General features: G+C 37.8%; 1 protein-coding gene across 17 annotated transcripts in view; it reads right to left on the bottom strand.

Moving 5' to 3' along the window:
* LOC123565325 (E3 SUMO-protein ligase PIAS2-like) overlaps positions 1 to 22,032 on the bottom strand; it is a 67,031-nt gene that overhangs the window by 25,111 nt on the left and 19,888 nt on the right. For 13 of the 17 annotated variants that reach the window (XM_053550035.1, XM_053550033.1, XM_053550036.1 and 10 more), the window contains 10 exons: positions 14,870 to 15,004; positions 10,624 to 10,759; positions 10,133 to 10,223; positions 8,672 to 8,806; positions 8,220 to 8,325; positions 7,888 to 7,961; positions 5,053 to 5,213; positions 4,510 to 4,652; positions 1,477 to 1,509; positions 488 to 617 (listed from right to left, as the gene is read on the bottom strand). In XM_053550035.1, coding sequence (XP_053406010.1) covers positions 488 to 617; positions 1,477 to 1,509; positions 4,510 to 4,652; positions 5,053 to 5,213; positions 7,888 to 7,961; positions 8,220 to 8,325; positions 8,672 to 8,806; positions 10,133 to 10,223; positions 10,624 to 10,759; positions 14,870 to 15,004 — 1,144 coding nt within the window. The remainder of the gene's footprint in view (positions 1 to 487; positions 618 to 1,476; positions 1,510 to 4,509; positions 4,653 to 5,052; positions 5,214 to 7,887; positions 7,962 to 8,219; positions 8,326 to 8,671; positions 8,807 to 10,132; positions 10,224 to 10,623; positions 10,760 to 14,869; positions 15,005 to 22,032) is intronic. The other 4 variants (XM_053550049.1, XM_053550050.1, XM_053550051.1 and 1 more) reach the window with 2 other exon arrangements.

Below are 22,032 nucleotides of genomic sequence, written 5' to 3'. Positions count from 1 at the left end.
GTATTCACTATATAGACCCTGTAAGAACTCTTCAATCTCTCTGTCCTCACCCATTGGTAATCCAGGCATTGGTGTAGACATTTGAGGTGACATATATACATTTGGAATAGACATAGAAGGTGGCATGCTGGGAAAAGGAGGCAAATATGGACTGGTTGGTGTAGCCAAGGGCGACATTGGGTGAGGACTAGCAATTGGGGACTGAGGCGACCTCAGAGGAGATTTATATGGAGATCGGGGAGAGAGGTGCGATCGTGGAGAAGAGGTAGGTGATCGAAGAGGGGGAGACCTTGACCCCGATGGTCCCGGATAATTGTAACCTATTGTACTGTTTGATGATGATGATGATGATGATGGCGACGATGACAAATGAGGTGAGTATGAAGAATGCGACTGTGAAGATGAAACATTATCAAATGACGATATAGATGATATTGATAACGGTCCCGCTGGTGAATCAATACTAATAACTGGTGGAGAAACACACCCTGAACTAATCTCATGACTTGACTGTGGTCGCACAGGTTCCACTTCATCTTCCGAGTCACTTAACGTTAGATCTATCACCTCCATCTTAGGCTTCTTGGTTGGTGATACTGTTGGAGAGTCCTCGGTATCTAAAAACAACAACAGAAGTTAGGTAAAGGCTATCAGGATATATATAAACAATTTAATTACAGATTCGGGGTGAACTTATTATATTTATTCACTAGATTTAATACTATACAATATCAAAGAAATCGTAAAATCTATGCTTAAATCTATGCATATTCCGGCAGCAAATGAAACAGGGTGAAATTTGATGTTTAAAATGATTGAAGTTTCAAATGACCTTGTAAAAAATTATATACAGTCATAGCAGTGTACAAATAGGCAGATCTGTGATGAACTAAAATGTAAGCAAATGACAATATCAAACTCGGAATATAAAGTGCCTTTCTAACCTTAATTACACTCACTTAATGCTAACATTCCATGATGTTGAATGGTATTAAATGAGAGTCTGAGAGTTAGCAGTCTTAGATTAATTCTGTAAAATCAAATTTCTCTACTCAAGGAAGGGATCTACAGTTCTTGCATACCTGACCTGAACTTCGTCTGATGACTATATTAAGTAAACATTTTGTAGGAAGATTTTTACTTTTTAAGGTCTAAACAAACAAAAAAACTCCTCCTTACTTATTCTTATATGTAGCCAAACATCTTGGCAATTTCCAAAAAACCCTTCATTCTCGTACTACCATAGTTTCCCCTAACAGTGATATTTAAGTTTAATTAAGGTATTGGTTGGCAATTTCCTTTGATACAAATTCTCCAAATGTAAAATCCTACAATGATATATTATTGCATAGCTCCACTACCTTAACAACTTTGTCTTAAAGAATGAAAATCCTAGTTCGCGTTTTGCCAGAGATGAATTTTTATTTTTGAGCAGGTATGCAAGAAAAGTGCACAGAACTTAGAAAGAATGATTACCTCCACATAAATTCACTGTTTTCTCTTTAGAAGCTGGAAAATTGGGAAGATGGGTATTACTAACAATATGACACAACAATACATGTACTACACTCAAACACTATATCATATAACAGATCATGAAAGCTTGTGATCGAGATGATATTAGAAGAATTGTGAAAAAAGCTTAGCCTTTACCCTGCTAAATTTCTACAAGAAATGTGGAAATTCCACGAAAACCAGGTTTTCAATTGCATAATGCCAACAGGTACTTTAAACAAGAGGGTCATGATGACCCTGGATCGCTCACCTGAGTAATATGAGCTACATGTTTCAAATGTCAAACTGATGATAAAATATGAAGAAAGTCAGTAGGTCACATTCATGGTCAATGAAATTCAGTTTTACGATTTGTGGCAAAACTGTGTATGTCATCAAAATTTCAAGCTGTATCTTAAAAAACAAGAAAGTAGGTCAGTAGGTCAAGGTCACAGTCAAGTGACATCATATTACTTGGGGTCATCAGGTAACTGTAATTAAACAGTCTTGGAAATAGGATCAGATGATTTTTTAAGTATTTTTCCTATATAACTCACATAATAACTAAGTGACCCCAGGGCAGGGCCTCTTTTAACCCCAGGGGCATAATTTGAAAAATTTTGGTAGAAGACTACTAGACAATGCATCATACCAAATATCAAAAGCCTAGGTCGTATGGTTTCAGACAAGAAGATTTTTAAAGCTTTTTCCTATACAAGTCTATATAAAACTTGGGACCCCCAGGGCAGGGCCTCTTTTCACCCAAGGGGTACAATTTGAACAATTTTGGTTGAGGACCATAAGACAATGCTACAAACTAAATATCAAAGTCCAAGTGTTGTGGTTTCAAACAAGAAGATTTTTAAACTTTTTTTCCTGTATAAGTCTATGTAAAACTTGGGACCCCCGGGGCGGGACCATATTTGACCCTAGGGGGATAATTTGATGGCAACCAGAGTTCTGCATGGAATTCAATTCTCTGAAAAAATTTTGCGAGGGGGCCACCCAAGGATCATTCCTGTGAAGTTTGGTGTAATTCTGCCCAGTGGTTTTCAAGAAGAAGATTTGTTTAGAAATTGTTGACGGACGATGCACTACGCACTACGCACGACGGACATCAAGCGGTCACAATAGCTCACCTTGTCACTTCGTGACAGGTGAGCTAAAAAAAAAGAAGAAAATTTTTTTTTTTGATCTCAGTAGGATTTGAACCGACGCCCTTCCGTCTCACTGACTAAAAAGTAGCTTTTGACCAAATGCTCTAGACCACTGCGCTACTGTGAAATTTTCTAAGTGTGAAGATTAAATAAGTTATCCTGACCTTGAACTTGACCCCAATGACCCCATATACAATCCATACCTTAATTTTTCTATAAGCTACCTATATGCCAAGTTTAATTTCAATACATCAATGCAAACTAAAGTTACCGTGCGGAAACCAATTTTTCTATTTTTAGCAACAGCGACCTTGACCTTGACCCAAATGCAATCCCAGCCTTCATCTCCTTATCATCTATCTACAGAACAAGTTTGGTGTCTATAGCTTGTTCCAAACAAAAGTTATTGTGCGGAAACCAAGTCTGACGCCCGCCCGGCCGACAACATACCCCATTCTAATAACTGGTTTTCTACGAAAACCTGGTTAAAAATGGACTGGTCCATCTTTCAATTTGGGCAGTACCATTTATTATTTGAAGGGGTGTTCACTGAAAATTTAGTGACTGAATAGCAAACAGTGCAGACCATGATCAGCCTACACGGATGTACAGGCTGATCTTTGTCTGCACTGGTCGCAAAGGCAGAATCAATTGCTGCCAGCAGGCTAAAGCTTAGATAGTGAGAATACTTTTTCCAACAGAACTAAAGATTAATGACAGAGATGGCTAGAATGTGTTCATCAACAATTTAATCACTTTCTGTAAAAGGAAGTATTGTATACCTCCAAATATTATCTCTTTTTGAAATTCACTAGATGTAATTCCACACTTATTCCTCACATCAAAAACTAAAGCAGGAGTAAGATGTAGTTTTAAGCAGAATATTAACTGAAATTTCTTGAACTCTGTATATTTTTACTGCCCAAGAAAACCAGACAAAACTTATTCTGAAAATGCTGAGCTGTAACAGTACACTTATTGCCAGGTATACAACGGTACTGTAAGGAATGACCTGAATGTTGTATAGGACATATCTGAAGCCATATCAAACAGTGCCAGTTACAGTATATTAACAATATATTAAATCTGTGACATTTAAATGCGATGCCTCAAACATGAACATTCTTCTAATTAGAAATTCAAGATATTCAATGGAAAAGCATAAGCTTGTAGGAAAATCATTCACTGAAAATGTTTATGAAGAGAAAATGCAAGGTTTATATACACTATTACAATCACATCATGCAAAAAGGAAGACAAAGATGTGCAGTAATGAATGCTTGAGAGATGGTGAAACTGATGTTCCCCTCCTAATGTCCAGTTTGATCACTTATAACAAAATAGTATGGAGGCCTCTGTTTTACAGGATCTCCAAACATTTCAAATTGAGACTTCTTAAATACTTCACAGTTTAAGACCATGATCGTGTGAAGTTCTGGATAGGGCCACTTGGTGAACATAAAATATTTCTAAGTAACATGGTTTCAGTTTCAATTTATTATTTAGTTTATCTAACATCAACTGTAACAAAAACTTGAAGCTTGCTGAGTCGCCCTTCAGTCTGCTTCCTTACAAGTCACATTCCCCGGTTATGATAAACTCAGTTAGAACGCTAGTCTGAGAATCTCCATATTGTGCTCCGAAGTAACCTATCAGATGCAAAGCAACCAATCTGATGTTTCAATTGGTCTCCAAATTTTTCAGTTTTGTAACCTCGGATCCTGACCTGGTGTCTTCTGAGAAAATAGGTTTACAACCTGCTGGACATATATCTCAAAATGGTAGACTAACCTTTAATTCTAATTAATCTTCCCCTCAAATTATAATGTTTCATTATTGTAGAGTAAAAGGAACTTACAAGAGCAGGAAGCTGTAGGTTTGGCTGGTGTGTTGTTGATAGTGTGCGTGTGTTTATTGCCTTTTATTGGTGCCCAGCTTCCATCCTCAACAAACTGGATTTCATCAATGTCCGTTACCTGCTTTAATATCTCTACAAACAACCTGAAATTCATAATAAGATTATTCAATAATCTTGTCGAGAACTATATTAACCAATGGTATTTTTTTTTGGAAATGAGAACTTTACGCACATATTCATCAACAATGTATTGTTTTTGTTGCATCCGAAGCCTTTCATACACAATTCAGGTCACATAATTTTCAAGCATACATGGTATAGGAATATCAAAAAGATTATTCCAGGAACTTGCATCCACATGGTATATTCTTCCAAAAGTCAGCTGAATATCTTTTTTAAATGAAAGAATGCTAATTCAGCAGTGTTCCCAGCCAGCAGGTATTATGTGTCACCAGCCACCTTCACCATTCAGTAGACAAGTATCTCCAAAGCAACCTACCCATCAAAAATAAGTATATATATTGTAATATACCGTGTACTTACCCATCAATGATAAGTTTATGGAACGGAGTAGGTTTATCACAAACAGGACACAGCCATGTGGCTTTCTTCTCATTCATCATGAGGAATGTCGTTGCATCAAAACACTGGATGTGTGTACACGTGCCTGCACGACACGGTAACTGCATCTTCATCTTACCCAACTTAAATAAACAAGAATAAAATTTAATTTTAAAATAACCTATAATATTATGTAAAATCAGATAACTATTTCACTAATACCTATTAAAACAAACCCTGTTACTCCCAAGACCATACCAATCCTTCTAATATTTGCATTTCTTTCACTATGTTTTCAGCGTTTTTTCTTCTCTAACATAATTTCGTACTGATTATAGTACCCAGCCCTACATATATAAACAACAAATTGTAATTAATGAAAATGTGAAATCAAATTTAGCTGAAATTTTAGCTTTTAAAGAAATCAAACTTTACCAAAGACAGCCACCTTTCTTAAAGTGGCATTATGCGTATCTTACTGCACATTGTGTGTTTTTGGTGAATGTTTTATAAAAGCAATTTTTGGTTGCTGTGCATTTAAATGTGTTAATTTAATGATAATGCCGCATGAGTATTTCAAGCTGATGCATCAGAAATAAAGAAATTGGACTAATAAAACAATAGTTCTTTTCTTCAATCTTCTACACAGTGATCTCCCTTACCTATAGGTAGAGATTTCTGAAGTTGAAGGGAAGCAACTTCTGCATGCAGTGTGACTTTTCTTAAAAAGGCTGCCCCAGGTCATATTTAGAAAGTTATTATTTCATACTGGTAACAGCAAGAATTTGGTATATTGGGTTTAAAGCTATAATTTCCTCCACTCTTTTTACAAACATCTATTTCGGCTGTATTTTTACTTAAACAAGAGGGCCATGATGGCCCTATATCGCTCACCTGTTATCATTGCACTTAAGGACAAGTCTTCAAGGTCAAAAGATCATAATAGAAATCAATCAAAAGAATTATGAGAAAATATAGTTGAAATTTTCTTTAAGTAACTTTAAAAACAAGATTTGAAAACTTTTGTAGAGGTCCACTAGGCAATGCTACATGTCAAATATCTAAGCTCTTCTGGTTAATCTTTAGAAAATTTTGAAGATTTTTCTATGTACAATCAAGTAACCCCATGGGGCAGGGTCAATTTGACCCCAGGGGTCATGATTTGAATAAACTTTGTAAAAGTCTAATAGGCAATGCTACATGTCAAATATCTAAGATCTAGGCCTTCTGGTTTATTTTTAGAATTTTTTTTTAAGATTTTCCAATGTAAAATCAAGTGACCCCTGGGGCGGGGTCAATTTTGACCCCGGGGGTCATGATTTGAACAAAGTTTGTAGAGGTCCACTAGGCAATGCTATATGTGAAATATCTAAGCTCTAGGCCTTCTGGTTTATTTTGAGAAAATTTTTGAAGATTTTCCAATGTAAAATCAAGTGACCCCTGGGGCGGGGTCAATTTTGACCCCGGGGGTCATGATTCAAACAAATTTTGTAGAGGTCCATTAGGCAATGTTACATGTGAAATATCTAAGCTCTATGCCTTCTGGTTTATTTTTAGAAAATTTGAAGATTTTTCTATGTACAATCAAGCGACCCCATGGGGCGGGGTCAATTTGACCCCGGGGGTCATGATTTGAACAAATTTTGTAGAAGTCTACTAGGCAATGCTACATGTGAAATATCTAAGATATAGGCCTTCTGATTTATTTTCAGAAAATTTTTGAAGATTTTCCTATGTAAAATCGTGACCCCTGGGGCGGGGTCAATTTTGACCCCGGGGGTCATGATTTGAACAAATTTTGTAGAGGTCCACTAGGCAATGCTACATGTGAAATATCGAAGCTGTAGGCCTTCTGGTTTATTTTTAGAAATTTTTTGAAGATTTTCCTATGTAAAATCAAGTGACCCCTGGGGCGGTGTCAATTTTGACCCCAGGGTCATGATTTGAACAACTTTAGTAGAGGTCCACTAAGCAATGCTACATGTGAAATATCTAAGCCCTAGGGCTTCTGGTTTTTGAGAAGAAGATTTTTTAAGATTTTCCTATGTAAAATCAAGTGACCCCTGGGGCGGGGTCAATTTTGACCCCGGGGTCATGATTTGAACAAATTTGGTAGAGGTCCACTAGGCAATGCTTCACACCAAATATCTAAGCTCTAGGGCTTCTGGTTTTTGAGAAGAAGATTTTTGAAGTTTTTCCTTTCGGTTGCCATGGCAACCAGAGTTCTGCATGGAATTCAATTCTTTGAACAATTTTTGTAGAGCTTCACCCAAGGAACATTCCTGTGAAGTTTGGATGAAATTGGCTTAGTGGTTTATGAGGAGATGTTGTTTAAAGGAAAGTGTGGACGGACGGACGGACGGACGACCGCCGGACGGTGAGCGATCACAATACCTCACCCCGAGCACTTTGTGCTCAGGTGAGCTAAAAATGCGCATAATTCCACTTTAAAAAGATTTGCAATAATAGTAAATAAAATTCTGAGTTTTCTGTTAATTAGTAGGAGCATGATTTCCTTCACTGTGATTTCATTGTAGTTCCAATATCCTTTCTTATCGATAAATCATCAACTTCTCCTAAACCACACATATAAACCTTGCAACTTCCTATTTAATGTTACGTGTTCAAATACAAATTGAATGCCAGTAAAAGAAGTTATGGAATATGTAACAGACTGAAAATACTTCAGGCCTGACCGGGAATTGAACCCTGGACCTCTCACACATAAGGCGGACACTCTACCACATCCCTTTTAAAAGCTAGCTCAATAGCAAGGAAGTATAAATGCACCCTTATACTCTACCCTACTACACTTACTGGACACATTAAGGAAACTCTGAGACTAGTTGTGGCAATTTCACTGTCAGCATCATGCTGTAACTTCTCCTTAACTGAAATATAATTCAAAATCTTTTTTTTACAACATGACCCTACCAGTAACGACTAATTTATAAAGATGGCAGAAACTGTTTATTGTTGATATTAAGTTCTAAATCCTGAAATTTTGATATTATCTCTTTATTAGCTCTCTTTTCCAATAGTATTCGAGTTATGTAACAGTACCAGTGTTTCTCAATTCTGTACCAGTACTAACCTGGTCTATTAACACAATTGTTTGAACAGAGCTTATAAAAACATTGAATACTTACTCATTGCTCTTGAATGGTCTGCATGCCTATTACCAAACTGTTTCAGCCGCTGCAGTAAAATATCTGAGGTAAGTCTCTTCACTAAGTTTATCGATACAACATAACCCTGAAAAAAAGTGTTGTTTTGTAACATCCACTGCAAGTTTGATTTAGAGCTATATATATATATATATATATATAGTATAAAATTTGCTATTTTAAAAACTGGGTCCCTAAACTAAATGTTCCCCTCTTTTTTACAAACTGTAATGCCCCTGGGCCTGTTTATTTGGGGGGTATAAAGTATATAAAGTATTTATATTTATTGCTATACCTGATAAATGAGCAAGACATACCTTGATACTTTCTGTGCTTTATAGCAATTTCCTACTAACTCTGAATGTAAACCGCATCTTAGTTCTTTTCTTACTGTTTTCACACATGTGAGTATTTAATATTTCAGTCTTATTTACCCTTCCATATTCTGAGGCCCAGGATATTTCCACATGATTAGGCATGGTTGGTGATAATCTACATAATGATGTGATGTCGACTGGACGGCCGGGACGTTTTGGCTCCACTCCTGGCTTTGTGGTTGGAATGGGATTCTAAAATATATTACAAACATAACATAAGTCATGGACTTATATGCATATTGTAACACAACCAATGATAATACTGTACATTATGTCTCAAATACCCTTATTTAATTGTTTCCCTGACTTCATAATGAAGATACTGTAATCATACGAGTATAGGTCGCATTCATGTGTAAGACGCAGTGAAAAATGCTTATAATGCTTGTATTGGTCGCAGGAAAAAAAAAAAGGAATGTCAAAAGCATGTAAATCTTTAAAGTGACATTATGCGCATCTAATCGCACACAGTGTGTTTTTGGTGAATGTTTTATAAAAGCAATTTTCGGTTGCTGTGCATTTAAATGTGTTAAATTAACGACAATGCCGCATAAGTATTTAAAGTTGATTCTTTAGAAATAAAGAAATCAGACTAATAAAATAATAGTTCTTTTCTTCAGTCTTCTGCGTAGTGATCTCCCTTACATGTAGGTAGAGATTTCTGAAGTTGAAGGGAAGCAACTCCTACGCGCAGTTTGACTTTTCTTAAAAAGACTGCCCCAGTCAAAATAAGAAAAGTCATATTTGGAAAGTTATTATTTCGTACTGGCAACAGGAAGAGTTTCGTATAGTGGTTTGAAAGCTACAGTTTCCCCCACCCTTTTTACACAGACATCTATTTCAGCTGGATTTTTGCTTGAGAAATGCGTATAATTCCACTTTAAGGAAATGCAATTTTCCCGGCATTGCTCAGCCATTGTTGCGGCACCCTTAATTTAACAAAGTTGTGAAAACTACATATTAAAATCGCCAAATGAAATACAACTTAGTTGACAGTTTCATTATAGTATGAGATGCTATATATAGAAAACACAGGTATTTCAAGGTATTGTCAAAACTATCTCAAACTTCTCAACACCTTTTCGATATCACCTTCTCAAACATCTATCGACTCGTGTGTGTGTGCGGCAACTTGTAATTACGGTTGGTTTGATGTACTTGCAAAACGTGTGAAAACACCAACTTGGGAAAGTTTTACATAGGTTTTGCTAAAAACATAATGATGAGTTATGGTAATGCCTTGTAATATACATTTTAATGAAAAACAGCATTTCTTTAAAGCTTTTGCGGGTGCTCTTAATTTTACATTTTATACAAAATTCATTTCAGACGCCGGGTCCTTATACCGGCTTTTACCTATGCCCAAGCCATAGGTAGTTACTCCCCTTGAATTCTTTTCAATGTAAAGGTAAACAAAGATCGATTTTCTTACTTTTTTGACCAAGGGGAGGCCTTACAGATCTACACCATCTACTTGATCACCATCATCTACACATACATAAAGACATAAAAACTTACAGGTAATTGTGCCACCTTTCCATTTACTCGAACACATATACTTGGAGGGAAGTTGTCATCTTGTTCACAGCTTGTCTCCAAGAAACAAAACCTGTATGATCAAACATTACAGTTACATATAGAATGTATACACAAATTTTCTGGAATAAATAAACTGGAACACAGTATGTTAATGCCTTACTACACATAATCTGAAAAATTACAGCATATAACTTCCTACATATGGCAACATTCACATATAACTTTTTCTTCTATATTACAATCAGAGATTGCAGTGTCAAGATACACAACATTTCATCTTTTACCCAAGTTGAAATCTCAATTTTTACATCTTTGAAAAGTGAGAAATATATCTAAGAAGAAAACTCAGTCTTACAGCCAGTTTTTGTCTCAAATAAGAAAGGAGTGAGTTTGTAAGGTGTGAAAAGTTTTAATTACATATCCAGCATAACAGAGGGATACACAACATTTTTCAATCACAGAAGCCATACCTAAGTTGTACTTGTACTGTATATTCCCATTTTGCTGAAGGTCTGAAATCCCGTGACATCGCGATGTCCTGTGCCTGCTGTGGTGTCAAGTGAAATACAAAATATGTCTCTTGATACCGTGACGGACCTTTAGGGGCTGAAACACAGAATATTCATCATTACTGAAAGTTGCCATTTTCAATGGCAGAAATACTACTTCCAATACAGCATGTTATACCTCAGGAATATGTTAGGCAATGTACCGTAGATACCCATGTATAATGCGCACCCCCCATTTTGGCCCAAAATCCTGGGAAAAAAACATTTTTTGTCAATTTTGAGGTGGATGGAAAACGAAAGTAGAGTTTACATCGACACCAGTAATAAATTTTATTTCCGTGGCGGAGAGCAGCATCGGTCTCACGGTACAATCGATTTTTGTTTTCTCTAAAATAAAACCAGTAAAATATTGTTTTATTTGTTGTTTTACCTTTTTAATTAACTATTTTGAATAAATAAACAGCAGCTGATTCAATATTTCGGAATGGTATCTTTCAAAATGACATGAGCTTCTCAATTCAAACCAATAACAAAAGGTGTGATAGTCTTTTTGTCATGATCAAATAGCCAGTAATTACCGTCAATTAACGTGTCACCTCGTGTCAATTATGTTGTTCACAGTTTGATCTCGGTTAAAGATAATTCTCGATCTTTAATTAGTATCATAATTTTTGTGATTTATTAACATTTCTTTCATCAAAATACTTTTAAATTTATATGAAACTAGAAAATGCTTTTGTAAAAAAGCGCATGTCTCCCCCAATGCAAAGTCCTATAGGCAAGAAGTTAATAGGGGTCAGGAGCGAAAGTCAAAGAGACACTGATGGTTGGCTGCAATAGGGATCATCTACTTGGCATGTCCAGTCATCCCGCTAAATTTCAACACTCTTGGCCTAGTGGTTCTCAAGTCACTGTTCAGGCTCCTGTGACCTTGACCTTTGATCAAGTGACCTCAAAATAAGTAGGGGTCATCTACTCTGCATGTCCAATCATCCTATTAAGTTTCAACATTGTAGGTCAAGTGGTTCTCAAGTTATTTCCAAAAAATTATTTTACATGAACAGGCCACTGTGACCTTGACCTTTAATAGACTGACCCCAAAATCAATAGGGGTCATCTACTCTGCATGATCAATCATCCTATGAAGTTTCAACATTCTGGGTCAAGTGGTTCTCAAGTTATTGATATGAACTGGTTATCAATGTTCAGGCCTCTGTGACCTTGACCTTTAACGGAGTGACCCCAAAAACATTAAGGGTCATTTACTCTGTATGAACAATCATCCTATGAAGTTTCAACATTCTGGGTCGAGAGGTTCTCAAGTTATTGATTGGAAATGGTTTTCCATGTTCAGGCCCCTGTGGCCTTGACCTTTAACAGAGTCACCCTAAAATCGTTAGGGGTCATCTACTCTGCATGACCAATCATCCTATGAAGTTTCATCATTCTGGGTCAAGTGGTTCTCAAGTTACTGACCGGAAATGGTTTTCAATGTTCAGGCCCCTGTGACCTTGACCTTTCACAGAGTGACCCCAAAATCAATAGGGGTCATCTACTTTGCATGTACAATCATCCTATGAAGTTTCAACATTCTGGGTCAAGTGGTTCTCTAGTTATTGATTGGAAATGATTTTCCATGTTCAGGCCCCTGTGACCTTGACCTTTGATGGAGTGACCCCAAAATCAATAGGGGTCATCTACTCTGCATGATCAATCATCCTATGAAGTTTCAACATTCTGGGTCAAGTGGTTCTCTAGTTATTGATCGGAAATGGTTTTCAATGTTCAGGCCCCTGTGACCTTGACCTTTGACGGAGTGACCCCAAAATCAATAGGGGTCATCTACTCTTCATGATCAATCATCCTGTGAAGTTTCAACATTCTGGGTCAAGTGGTTCTCTAGTTATTGATCGGAAATGGTTTTCAATGTTCAGGCCCCTGTGACCTTGACCTTTGACGGAGTGACCCCAAAATCAATAGGGGTCATCTACTCTTCATGGCCAATCACCCTATGAAGTTTCAACATTCTGGGTCAAGTGGTTCTCTAGTTATTGATCGGAAATGGTTTTCAATGTTCAGGCCCCTGTGACCTTGACCTTTGACGGAGTGACCCCAAAACCAATAGGGATCGTCTACTACAGCAGCCCTACAACCCTATGAAGTTTGAAGGTTCTAGGTCAAATGGTTCTCCAGTTATTGCTCGGAAATGAAGTGTGACGTACGGACGGACGGACGGACAGGGCAAAAACAATATGTCTCCTGGGGGAGACATAATTAATTCTGTTTGAAAGAAAAATAAACCATTCGATCTTTTACGGAACGTAACGGCAATCTTAGATTTTAGCGGAGACAGTAAGCGCGGGGAGTAGTTTCCCTTTACCAAAATGGCGAACATCGGTAACAAACTTGTTTTGAAGTTGGAAAATTGTCTATACCTGTGTATTATGTGCACCCACGATTCGGGGGTGGTCCCAGGGGTAAAAAAACTGCGCATTATACATGGGTATCTACGGTAGTATATCGCATTGTTTAAAGTTAATTTTAAAAACAGCCCCGTATTGCTAAACTGTCCTAGTTCACAGCCCTGATGGCCTAGTATCCTTTTTGACTTTGGTTTAACACAATTATGAGTCATATGGCGACTTTCCAGCTTTTGATGGTGGAGGATGACCCAAGATGCCCCTTCATGCATTATTTCATAATGAACTGGCATGAACCAAAATCAGGGAGGGGCAAGTGATTCAAAGTCAACAACCTTAACTACTTACCCTCAGAGGCCGTTACTTTTTTTTACATAGATTTCATTAAAGCAAATATGTTGTTTTATGTAAATCAGGCAGGTTTTCCTATGATAATGAACCTGATCAGTGACCTACTGTATGACCCCAAGATATTTTTATTGAGATAAATGTTCTTACAAAGTTATGCATAAAGATCACAGCAGAAAATGTAACCTGTACAGTGTTAACAAAGTACAAGTGTATATCTATGATCTGTTCTCATTTCTGATAACATGTTTTGAACATGACTTGTAATTCACAGAGACAAACATTGTGACCAGACAGGTAATGTTGCCCCTAGCAGTTTTTCTCTCTAATATTTAACCCAGTGACTCAATTTTTGACACCAGATGGCCCTGTAACAAACTCAGCTAATAATTTATTGACAGGAATTCAGGCAAAGTTTCATTTAGACAAGGCAAAAAAAAAACTGTGACCTCTACAGTGTCAACAATCGACACCATTGATAACAATGACAAATGATGCCACTGGACATAGGGAAATAACAATTGCTCACCTTTAAAGGTGCCAAAATTTTGATATAAACAAATACAGTCAAACTCGCTTTATACGAACTCATCCGGACCTAAGAAATATGTTCTTATCAAACGAAATTCGTATTATTGAATGTATGACCAGATAATTTGTCCGAGCAAGTTGGGCAGTATCACCGGTATCATCGGTGAATAGATTCCGATATATGAAAGTAGTTAATAGTTTTAAACTGATTAAGTTAATTTACTCAGATAACATTGAAATTACTCAACAAACGTCATACTTACACATGTAAAACTTATTAATTTAAATTTTAATGTGCGGTCGAGATCCAGAGCGCCAAATTATATCCACCGCCAACATTGAAGCTTGTACTATATAACAATCATTCTAAGAGTGATAAAAGTTTGTATATTTTATAAGACACAGCCTACCTGTATCGACACTAGAACGTCAATAATGTGTTTAGAATTATTTACACCTCTTTAATCTTGACCTGTCAATTGATTCAATTGTTTTATATTGAAATGACACACAAAGGACCGAGTGTTTGTTTGTGAATAAGTGGGAATTACTCCTTTGTCCAATTACCACGCGGCACAAGGTTGACCATATTATTATTTTCAACACATTTTATAACGGCCCCGACTTCTAAAATTAATTTGTATCAAAAGATGGAAAAGTATAATATTTAAGCTTATTGGGACTTCCAAAATGTGTTCCTATCTACTGATTATTCGTATGAAGCGAGTTCGCCATTACCGAAATAATTTTACAAAGAAAATAGAAGGACTCGGCCGGGGAATTCAGACTTTAATCCGAAAATTCGTATCAAGACAGTTTGTATTAAGTGGAGTCGACTGTACAAAGATGTTAGCTATTATTTTATCTGTTGCAGCCTGAAACTGAAAATACATATATTTATATCATACCTAGACTAGTAGGTTTGAGGAGCTCTCCCATGATATCATAGAAAGGTAAGGGTTTAAATCTAACATCTGGATGTACAGGTAATGAGGATGCCGCTGACAAACTGTCCTGTGCTCGCTTTGAAAAATCTACTGCTCCTGAAACAATAGGAAAGTACTGAGTGACTGACTTCTTTTTTTATGTCACAGGTTTCTCAAACCTGTGACATAAACAAACAAGTAAGTGGGAACAGACTTCGACTGCAATATCCACCATCAAGTAAAACAACAGCTGTGAGCAGGTGTTCAAGGACAGCAAACCTATTTGTAAATGTTTACGAAAGTATCATTCTTATACGATATAAGTTAAATGAAATGCGCGAAATGTATTTTTGTTGTACATTTCCTGTGTTCATGTGCGTGTAGAGTGAGTGGGTGAAAAATGTAAGAGAGACAATAAGAAATCATAGAAGATAACTAGAAAATGCTTTTGTAAAAAAGCGCATGTCTCCCCCAATGCAAAGTCCTATAGGCAAGAAGTCAATAGGGGTCAGGAGCGAAAGTCAAAGAGACACTGATGGTTGGCTGCAATAGGGATCATCTACTTGGCATGTCCAATCATCCCGCTAAATTTCAACACTCTTGGCCTAGTGGTTCTCAAGTCACTGTTCAGGCTTCTGTGACCTTGACCTTTGATCAAGTGACCTCAAAATAAATAGGGGTCACCTACTCTGCATGTCTAATCATCCTATTAAGTTTCAACATTGTAGGTCAAGTGGTTCTCAAGTTATTTCCAAACAAGAGCTCGTCGAACACGAAATGCCCCCCTTGATGCATTCAGTAATTGCACAAGGAACAGAAATTATCTGCTCACTGTAAACACAAATTCCATTTCGGAACACAAAACTATGCAAGTGGTCCAAATTTGAAGCCTGTACCTTCAGAAATGTGAAAGTAGGTCACTAGGTCAATCTCAAGATCAAAGTTCATTTCAGTACACAAAACTATGCTTGTGGTTCAAATTTGAAGGCTGTAGCTTGAGAAATGTGAAAGCAGGTCACTAGGTCAAAATCAAGGTCAAATTTTATTTTGGAACAAAAAACTATGCATGTGGTCCAAATTTGAAGCCTGTACCTTCAGAAATGTGAAAGTAGGTCACTAGGTCAATAACAAGGTCAAAGTTTTTTTCAGTACACAAACCTATGCATGTGATCCAAATCTGAAGGCTGTAGGTACAGAAATGTGAAAGTAGGTCACTAGGTCAAGATCAAAGTCAACTCATGTCAAGGTTCATCTTGCCACTCAAAACTATATATGTGGTCCAAATTTGAATGATTAAGTTATGGACATGAAGATTCTAAGTTTTTCCCTGTATAAGTCTATATGAACCATATGACCTCTGGGGCGGGGCCATATTTGACCCAAGAGGGATAACTTGAACAAACTTGGTAGAGAACCACTAAATGATGCTACATTACAAATTACCAAAGCCATAGTCTTTGTGGTTTGGACAAGAAGATTTTCAAAGTTTTTCCCTATATAAGTATATGTAAACCATGTGACCCCCACGGCGGAGCCATATTTGACCCTAGGGGAATAATTTGAATAATCTTAGTAGAGGACCACTAGATGATGTCATATACAAAATATCAAAGCCCTAGGCCATGTGGTTTTGGACAAGAGGTTTTTCAAAGTTTTTTCCTATATAAGTCTATATAAACCATGTGACCCTAGGGGTGGGGCCATATTTGACCCTAGGGAAATAATCTGAACAATCTTGGTAGAGGACCACTAGATTTTGCTACATACCAAATATCAAAGCCCTAGGCCCTATGGTTTTGGACAAGAAGATAAACCATTTAACTGTTCCTGGCCAATGTAACCTTGACCTTTGACCTAATGACCTCAAAATCAATAGGGGTCATCTGCTGGTCATGGCCAACCCAACTATCAATTTTCTGACACTAGGCCCAAGCATTCTTGAGTTATTGCCTGAAAACCATTTTACTGTTCCTGGTCACTGTGACCTTGACCTGTGACATACTGACCTCAAAATCAATAGGGGTCATCTGCTGGTCATTACCAACCTCCCTATCAACTTTCGTGACCCTAGGCCTAAGCGTTCTTGAGTTATCATCCGGAAACCGTTTTACTGTTCAGGGTCACTGTGACCTTGACCTTTAAAATACTGACCTTAAAATCAATAGGGGTCATCTGCTGGTCATTACCAACCTCCCTATCAACTTTCATGATCCTAGGCCCAAGTGTTCTTGAGTTATCATCCGGAAACCGTTTTACTGTTCAGGGTCACTGTGACCTTGACCTTTAACATACTGACCTTAAAATCAATAGGGGTCATCTGCTGGTCATTACCAACCTCCCTATCAACTTTCATGATCCTAGGCCCAAGTGTTCTTGAGTTATCATCCGGAAACCGTTTTACTGTTCAGGGTCACTGTGACCTTGACCTTTAACATACTGACCTCAAAATCAATAGGGGTCATCTGCTGGTCGTTACCAACCTCCCTATCAACTTTCATGATCCTAGGCCCAAGTGTTCTTGAGTTATCATCCGGAAACCATTTTACTATTCAGGGTCACTGTGACCTTGACCTTTGACATACAGACCTCAAAATCAATAGGGGTCATCTGCTGGTGATGACCAACCTCCCTATCAACTTTCATGATCCTAGGCCCAAGCGTTCTTGAGTTATCATCCGGAAACAGATTGGTCTACATTCCGACCGACCGACAGACCGACCGACCGACCGACATCTGCAAAACAATATACCCCTCCTTTTTCAAAGGGGGGCATAAAAATGATTTTACATGAACAGGCCACTGTGACCTTGACCTTTAATAGACTGACCCCAAAATCAATAGGGGTCATCTACTCTGCATGTTCAATCATCCAATGAAGTTTCAACATTCTGGGTCAAGTGGTTCTCAAGTTATTGATCGGAACTGGTTATCAATGTTCAGGCCCCTGTGACCTTGACCTTTAATGGAGTGACCCCAAAAACAATAGGGGTCATCTACTCTGCATGACCAATCATCCTATTAAGTTTCAACATTCTGGGTCAAGTGGTTCTCAAGTAACTGACCGGAAATGGTTTTCAATGTTCAGGCCCCTGTGACCTTGACTTTTAATGGAGTGACCCCAAAATCGATAGGGGTCATCTACTCTTTATGACCAATCATCCTATGAAGTTTCAACATTCTGGGTCAAGTGGTTCTTTAGTTATTGATTGGAAATGGTTTTCCATGTTCAGGCCCCTGTGACCTTGACCTTTAATGGAGTGACCCCAAAATCAATCTGGGTCATTTATTTATTTTTATTTTTATTTTGTTGGGTTTAACGTCGCACCGACACAATTTTAGGTCATATGGCGACTTTCCAGCTTTAATGGTGGAGGAAGACCCCCTGGGTCATTTACTCTTTATGACCAATCATCCTATGAAGTTTCAACATTCTGGGTCAAGTGGTTCTCTAGTTATTGATCGGAAATGGTTTTCAATGTTCAGGCCCCTGTGACCTTGACCTTTGACGGAGTGACCCCAAAATCAATAGGGGTCATTTACTCTTCATGATCAATCATCCTATGAAGTTTGAACATTCTGGGTCAAGTGGTTCTCTAGTTATTGATCGGAAATGGTTTTCAATGTTCAGGCCCCTGTGACCTTGACCTTTGACAGAGTGACCCCAAATCAATAGGGGTCATCTACTCTTCATGACCAATCATCCTATGAAGTTTCAACATTCTGGGTCAAGTAGTTCTCAAGTTACTGACCGGAAATGGTTTTCAATGTTCAGGCCCCTGTGATCTTGACCTTTAATGGAGTGACCCCAAAATCAATAGGGGTCATCTACTTTGCATGTACAATCATCCTATGAAGTTTCAACATTCTGGGTCTAGAGGTTCTCTAGTTATTGATCGGAAATGGTTTTCAATGTTCGGGCCCCTGTGACCTTGACCTTTGACGGAGTGACCTCAAAAACAATAGGGGTCGTCTACTCCAGCAGCCCTACAACCCTATGAAGTTTGAAGGTTCTAGGTCAAATGGTTCTCCAGTTATTGCTCGGAAATGAAGTGTGACGTACAGACGGACGGACGGGCAAAAACAATATGTCTCCTGGGGAGACATAATTATATGATACAGTTATAAGATGTAAAACAAGACCTTTGCTTAACAGGGCCCATTCGAAAAAAGAGGGCAATCAAAAAATAATGTGTTGAAGTGGGGGTTTGCGGGGGAGACTAGAGTTGGGGGTTTTTAAAGTGGGGGTATAAAGGATTCTAGTACATAGTACATAGTCTGACCCCAGTTACCTTGACCTTGGAGGTACCGGGCCCTAATCCAAAAGATGTCTGCCTATTATTCAGATAAATCTTTGAGATTTAATGATTAAAGGGGCAGAGGTTAAGAAATATATAGCGTGCCATAATACAATTACAACATTTGACCCTAGTAACCTTGACCTTTCAGGTAACTGAGGCCAACCCCAAAGATTAAACCAGCATTGTTATAACATCTGACCCAACATTTAACATTAGATTTTATATAATTTCATATAGCACCCATTTTCATGATAAGCACTTCAAACGTGCTGTACATAGAAAGGCAGAAATTTAGGGCATCAAATTCATCCTCTGAAGTACAGATACAGAGTGATCTGACTAGAGACAGAGCAGGAAAAAGCCTCCAGAACAGAGGGAGAAAATAAATGAGATATACAGGCCTGCCAAACTAACTTAGCTGAAAATGCACAGTCTGGTTCTTTAAAGTGTCATGTGTATAGCACCTATACATACATATGAACCAGTACTGGCCTCTAGTGACCTTGACCTTTAAGATACCTTATCCTAAATTATCAGATGTCTGCCCTTTACCAAGACCAACCCTTATGTGAAGCCTGATGGTAATAGGGGCAGCAGTCAAGAAGATATAGTGAGACTAAGAAACTTGCCCTGAAACATTAACCTGAATGCGAAGGCAATACAGATGCCAGGTCAAGTACAACAGCTCTCCATACTCTATATAGTCAAACTAACAAGAGCTGTCACAGGAGACAGCGCGCTCGGCTATTTCGATGCTGGATAGTGAAACTGGGCACATCTGAGGAAACTGGAGCTGTCACTGGAGTGTTTAATGACTCAAATGGTGGATGAAGATATTGCACAATAGCTTGAGTCTGTGTCAAAAATATTAAGTTATAAGAGAGATCAAGGTAAAGTGTATAAAAAATACTATATAAATATACTTTAGCAAAAAGGTGGCATAATTCATAAAATATTGGTGCAAAAGTAATGCATCTTGTGTCATATGATGTGGGTGATGATGTGGAACAACTACATTAAGTTTGAATTCAATCCATTTAGGAATAACTGAGATAGAGTGGAAGTGCATCAAAACTTTAACCTGAAATTCCAAGTAACAAGAGCTGTCACTAATGGTGACAAATGCCCCTGCAGCGCCTTGACCTTTGACCTGGTGACCTTGACCTTTGACCTGGTGACCCCAAAGTCAATAGCGGTCGTGTACTCAGTAAGTACTATTAGCATGTGAAGTTTGAAGGTCCTGGGTGCAGTGGTTCTCGAGTAAAGTGCCTTCATGCAAGAAGTTAACATTGGCCCCTGTGACCTTGACCTTTGACATGGTGACCCCAAAGTCAGTAGGGGTCGTGTACTCAATAAGTACTATCAGCATGTGAAGTTTGAAGGTCCTGGGTGCAGTGGTTCTCGAGTAAAGTGCCTTCATGCAAGAAGTTAACATTGGCCCCTGTGACCCCAAAGTCAGTAGGGGTCGTGTACTCAATCATGGTTCATACAGACCTTCCCAAAAAAAATTCAAGGAGTTTTCAAGTAGTTTTCCTCCATTTTCAAGGACTAAAATGGGCTTAATGTCACTGTTGCTGAGACAAGAAATAACCAATTTAAATCCAATTTAGGACAAAATTAAACAATGTAACACAAGATTTATGTAAAATGACCTTCAACGCATCGCGGATATATTACACAATGTGAAAATTACTTGAAAGAGCATAAAACCCGTAAAGTACAGTACCGTACCATACTATCGGCGACTCCGTGGCAGGCCCTAATGGCGGTAACGGCTGTTTGTTTTTCGTCGTTTTTTAGTTTATTTTGGTCTGTTTAAAATGTTTGTCCTTTTTCACTTCGCACCCGACGAATTTAAGGACTCTTTGCCATCTTTTGTACGTTTTTTCCTAAATTCAAGTAGTTTTCAAGTAGTTTCTGACTGTTACAAAATTCATGTAGTTTTCAAGGAGTAGGCATCAAATTCAAGGACTTTTCATGGCCTGTGCGAACCAGGTCAATAAGTACTATCAGCATGTGAAGTTTGAAGGTCCTGGGTGCAGTGGTTCACGAGTAAAGTGCCTTCATGCAAAACGTTAACGTTGTGGCGAACGAACTAACAAACAGACAGTTGAAAACTAATATGCCTCCCGTCAGGGGCATAAAAAAGGGGGATAATTTATGAAATATTGGTGCGAGAGTTATGGCCCTTGCGCCATATGATGTGGGTGATGATGAGGAATAACTATTTTAAGTTTAAAGCAAATCCATCAAGTAATTACAGAGATATGGAGAAAAAAGAGAAAGTGTAAAAAAAAACTTTAACCAAGGCGGGGACGCGAAAAGATGCCGACGCCAGGGTAAGTAGGATAGCTCTTCATACAGTCGAGCTAAAATGGGAGTATCATAATGTCAAATCTGTTGTTCCTAACAACTTTGCCATAAATGAATAGTGATGTTTATATCTATTACAAACTAACTGATTGTGACAGTAATATAAATTGTCAGTCATATTTCAAAATGGCTTAAGGCCATTCATAACATGACATTGTATCATAGATAATGACATAGTATACAATCAATAGACATAGTCAACTACTGTGTATAGTTAAAGCTAACAACATAACTTTTCATGTCTGTATTTTACCACATGTCCGGTGCCCATTTCCTAACCAGTTATATATTATATTTTTATCACCATGATTATCATTTCCTGTCCCTAACAAGTGGGTACAAAATGTATTTTGTATGTTTATTAAAAATTTCATTTTTTCCAAATCTTTATACTGCAAACTCAATAAAATTCAGCTAATAATTACAACTTTCCTGATAAAACCAGTAGTAAAGCCGGGCTTGTTAAGCCCAGGC

This window comes from Mercenaria mercenaria, chromosome 8 (genome assembly GCF_021730395.1).
Source record: "Mercenaria mercenaria strain notata chromosome 8, MADL_Memer_1, whole genome shotgun sequence".
In the NCBI taxonomy this organism is placed as follows: domain Eukaryota; kingdom Metazoa; phylum Mollusca; class Bivalvia; order Venerida; family Veneridae; genus Mercenaria; species Mercenaria mercenaria.
Note: the sequence above shows the minus strand (reverse complement) of the source record. Positions and strands in the feature narration are given on the sequence as shown.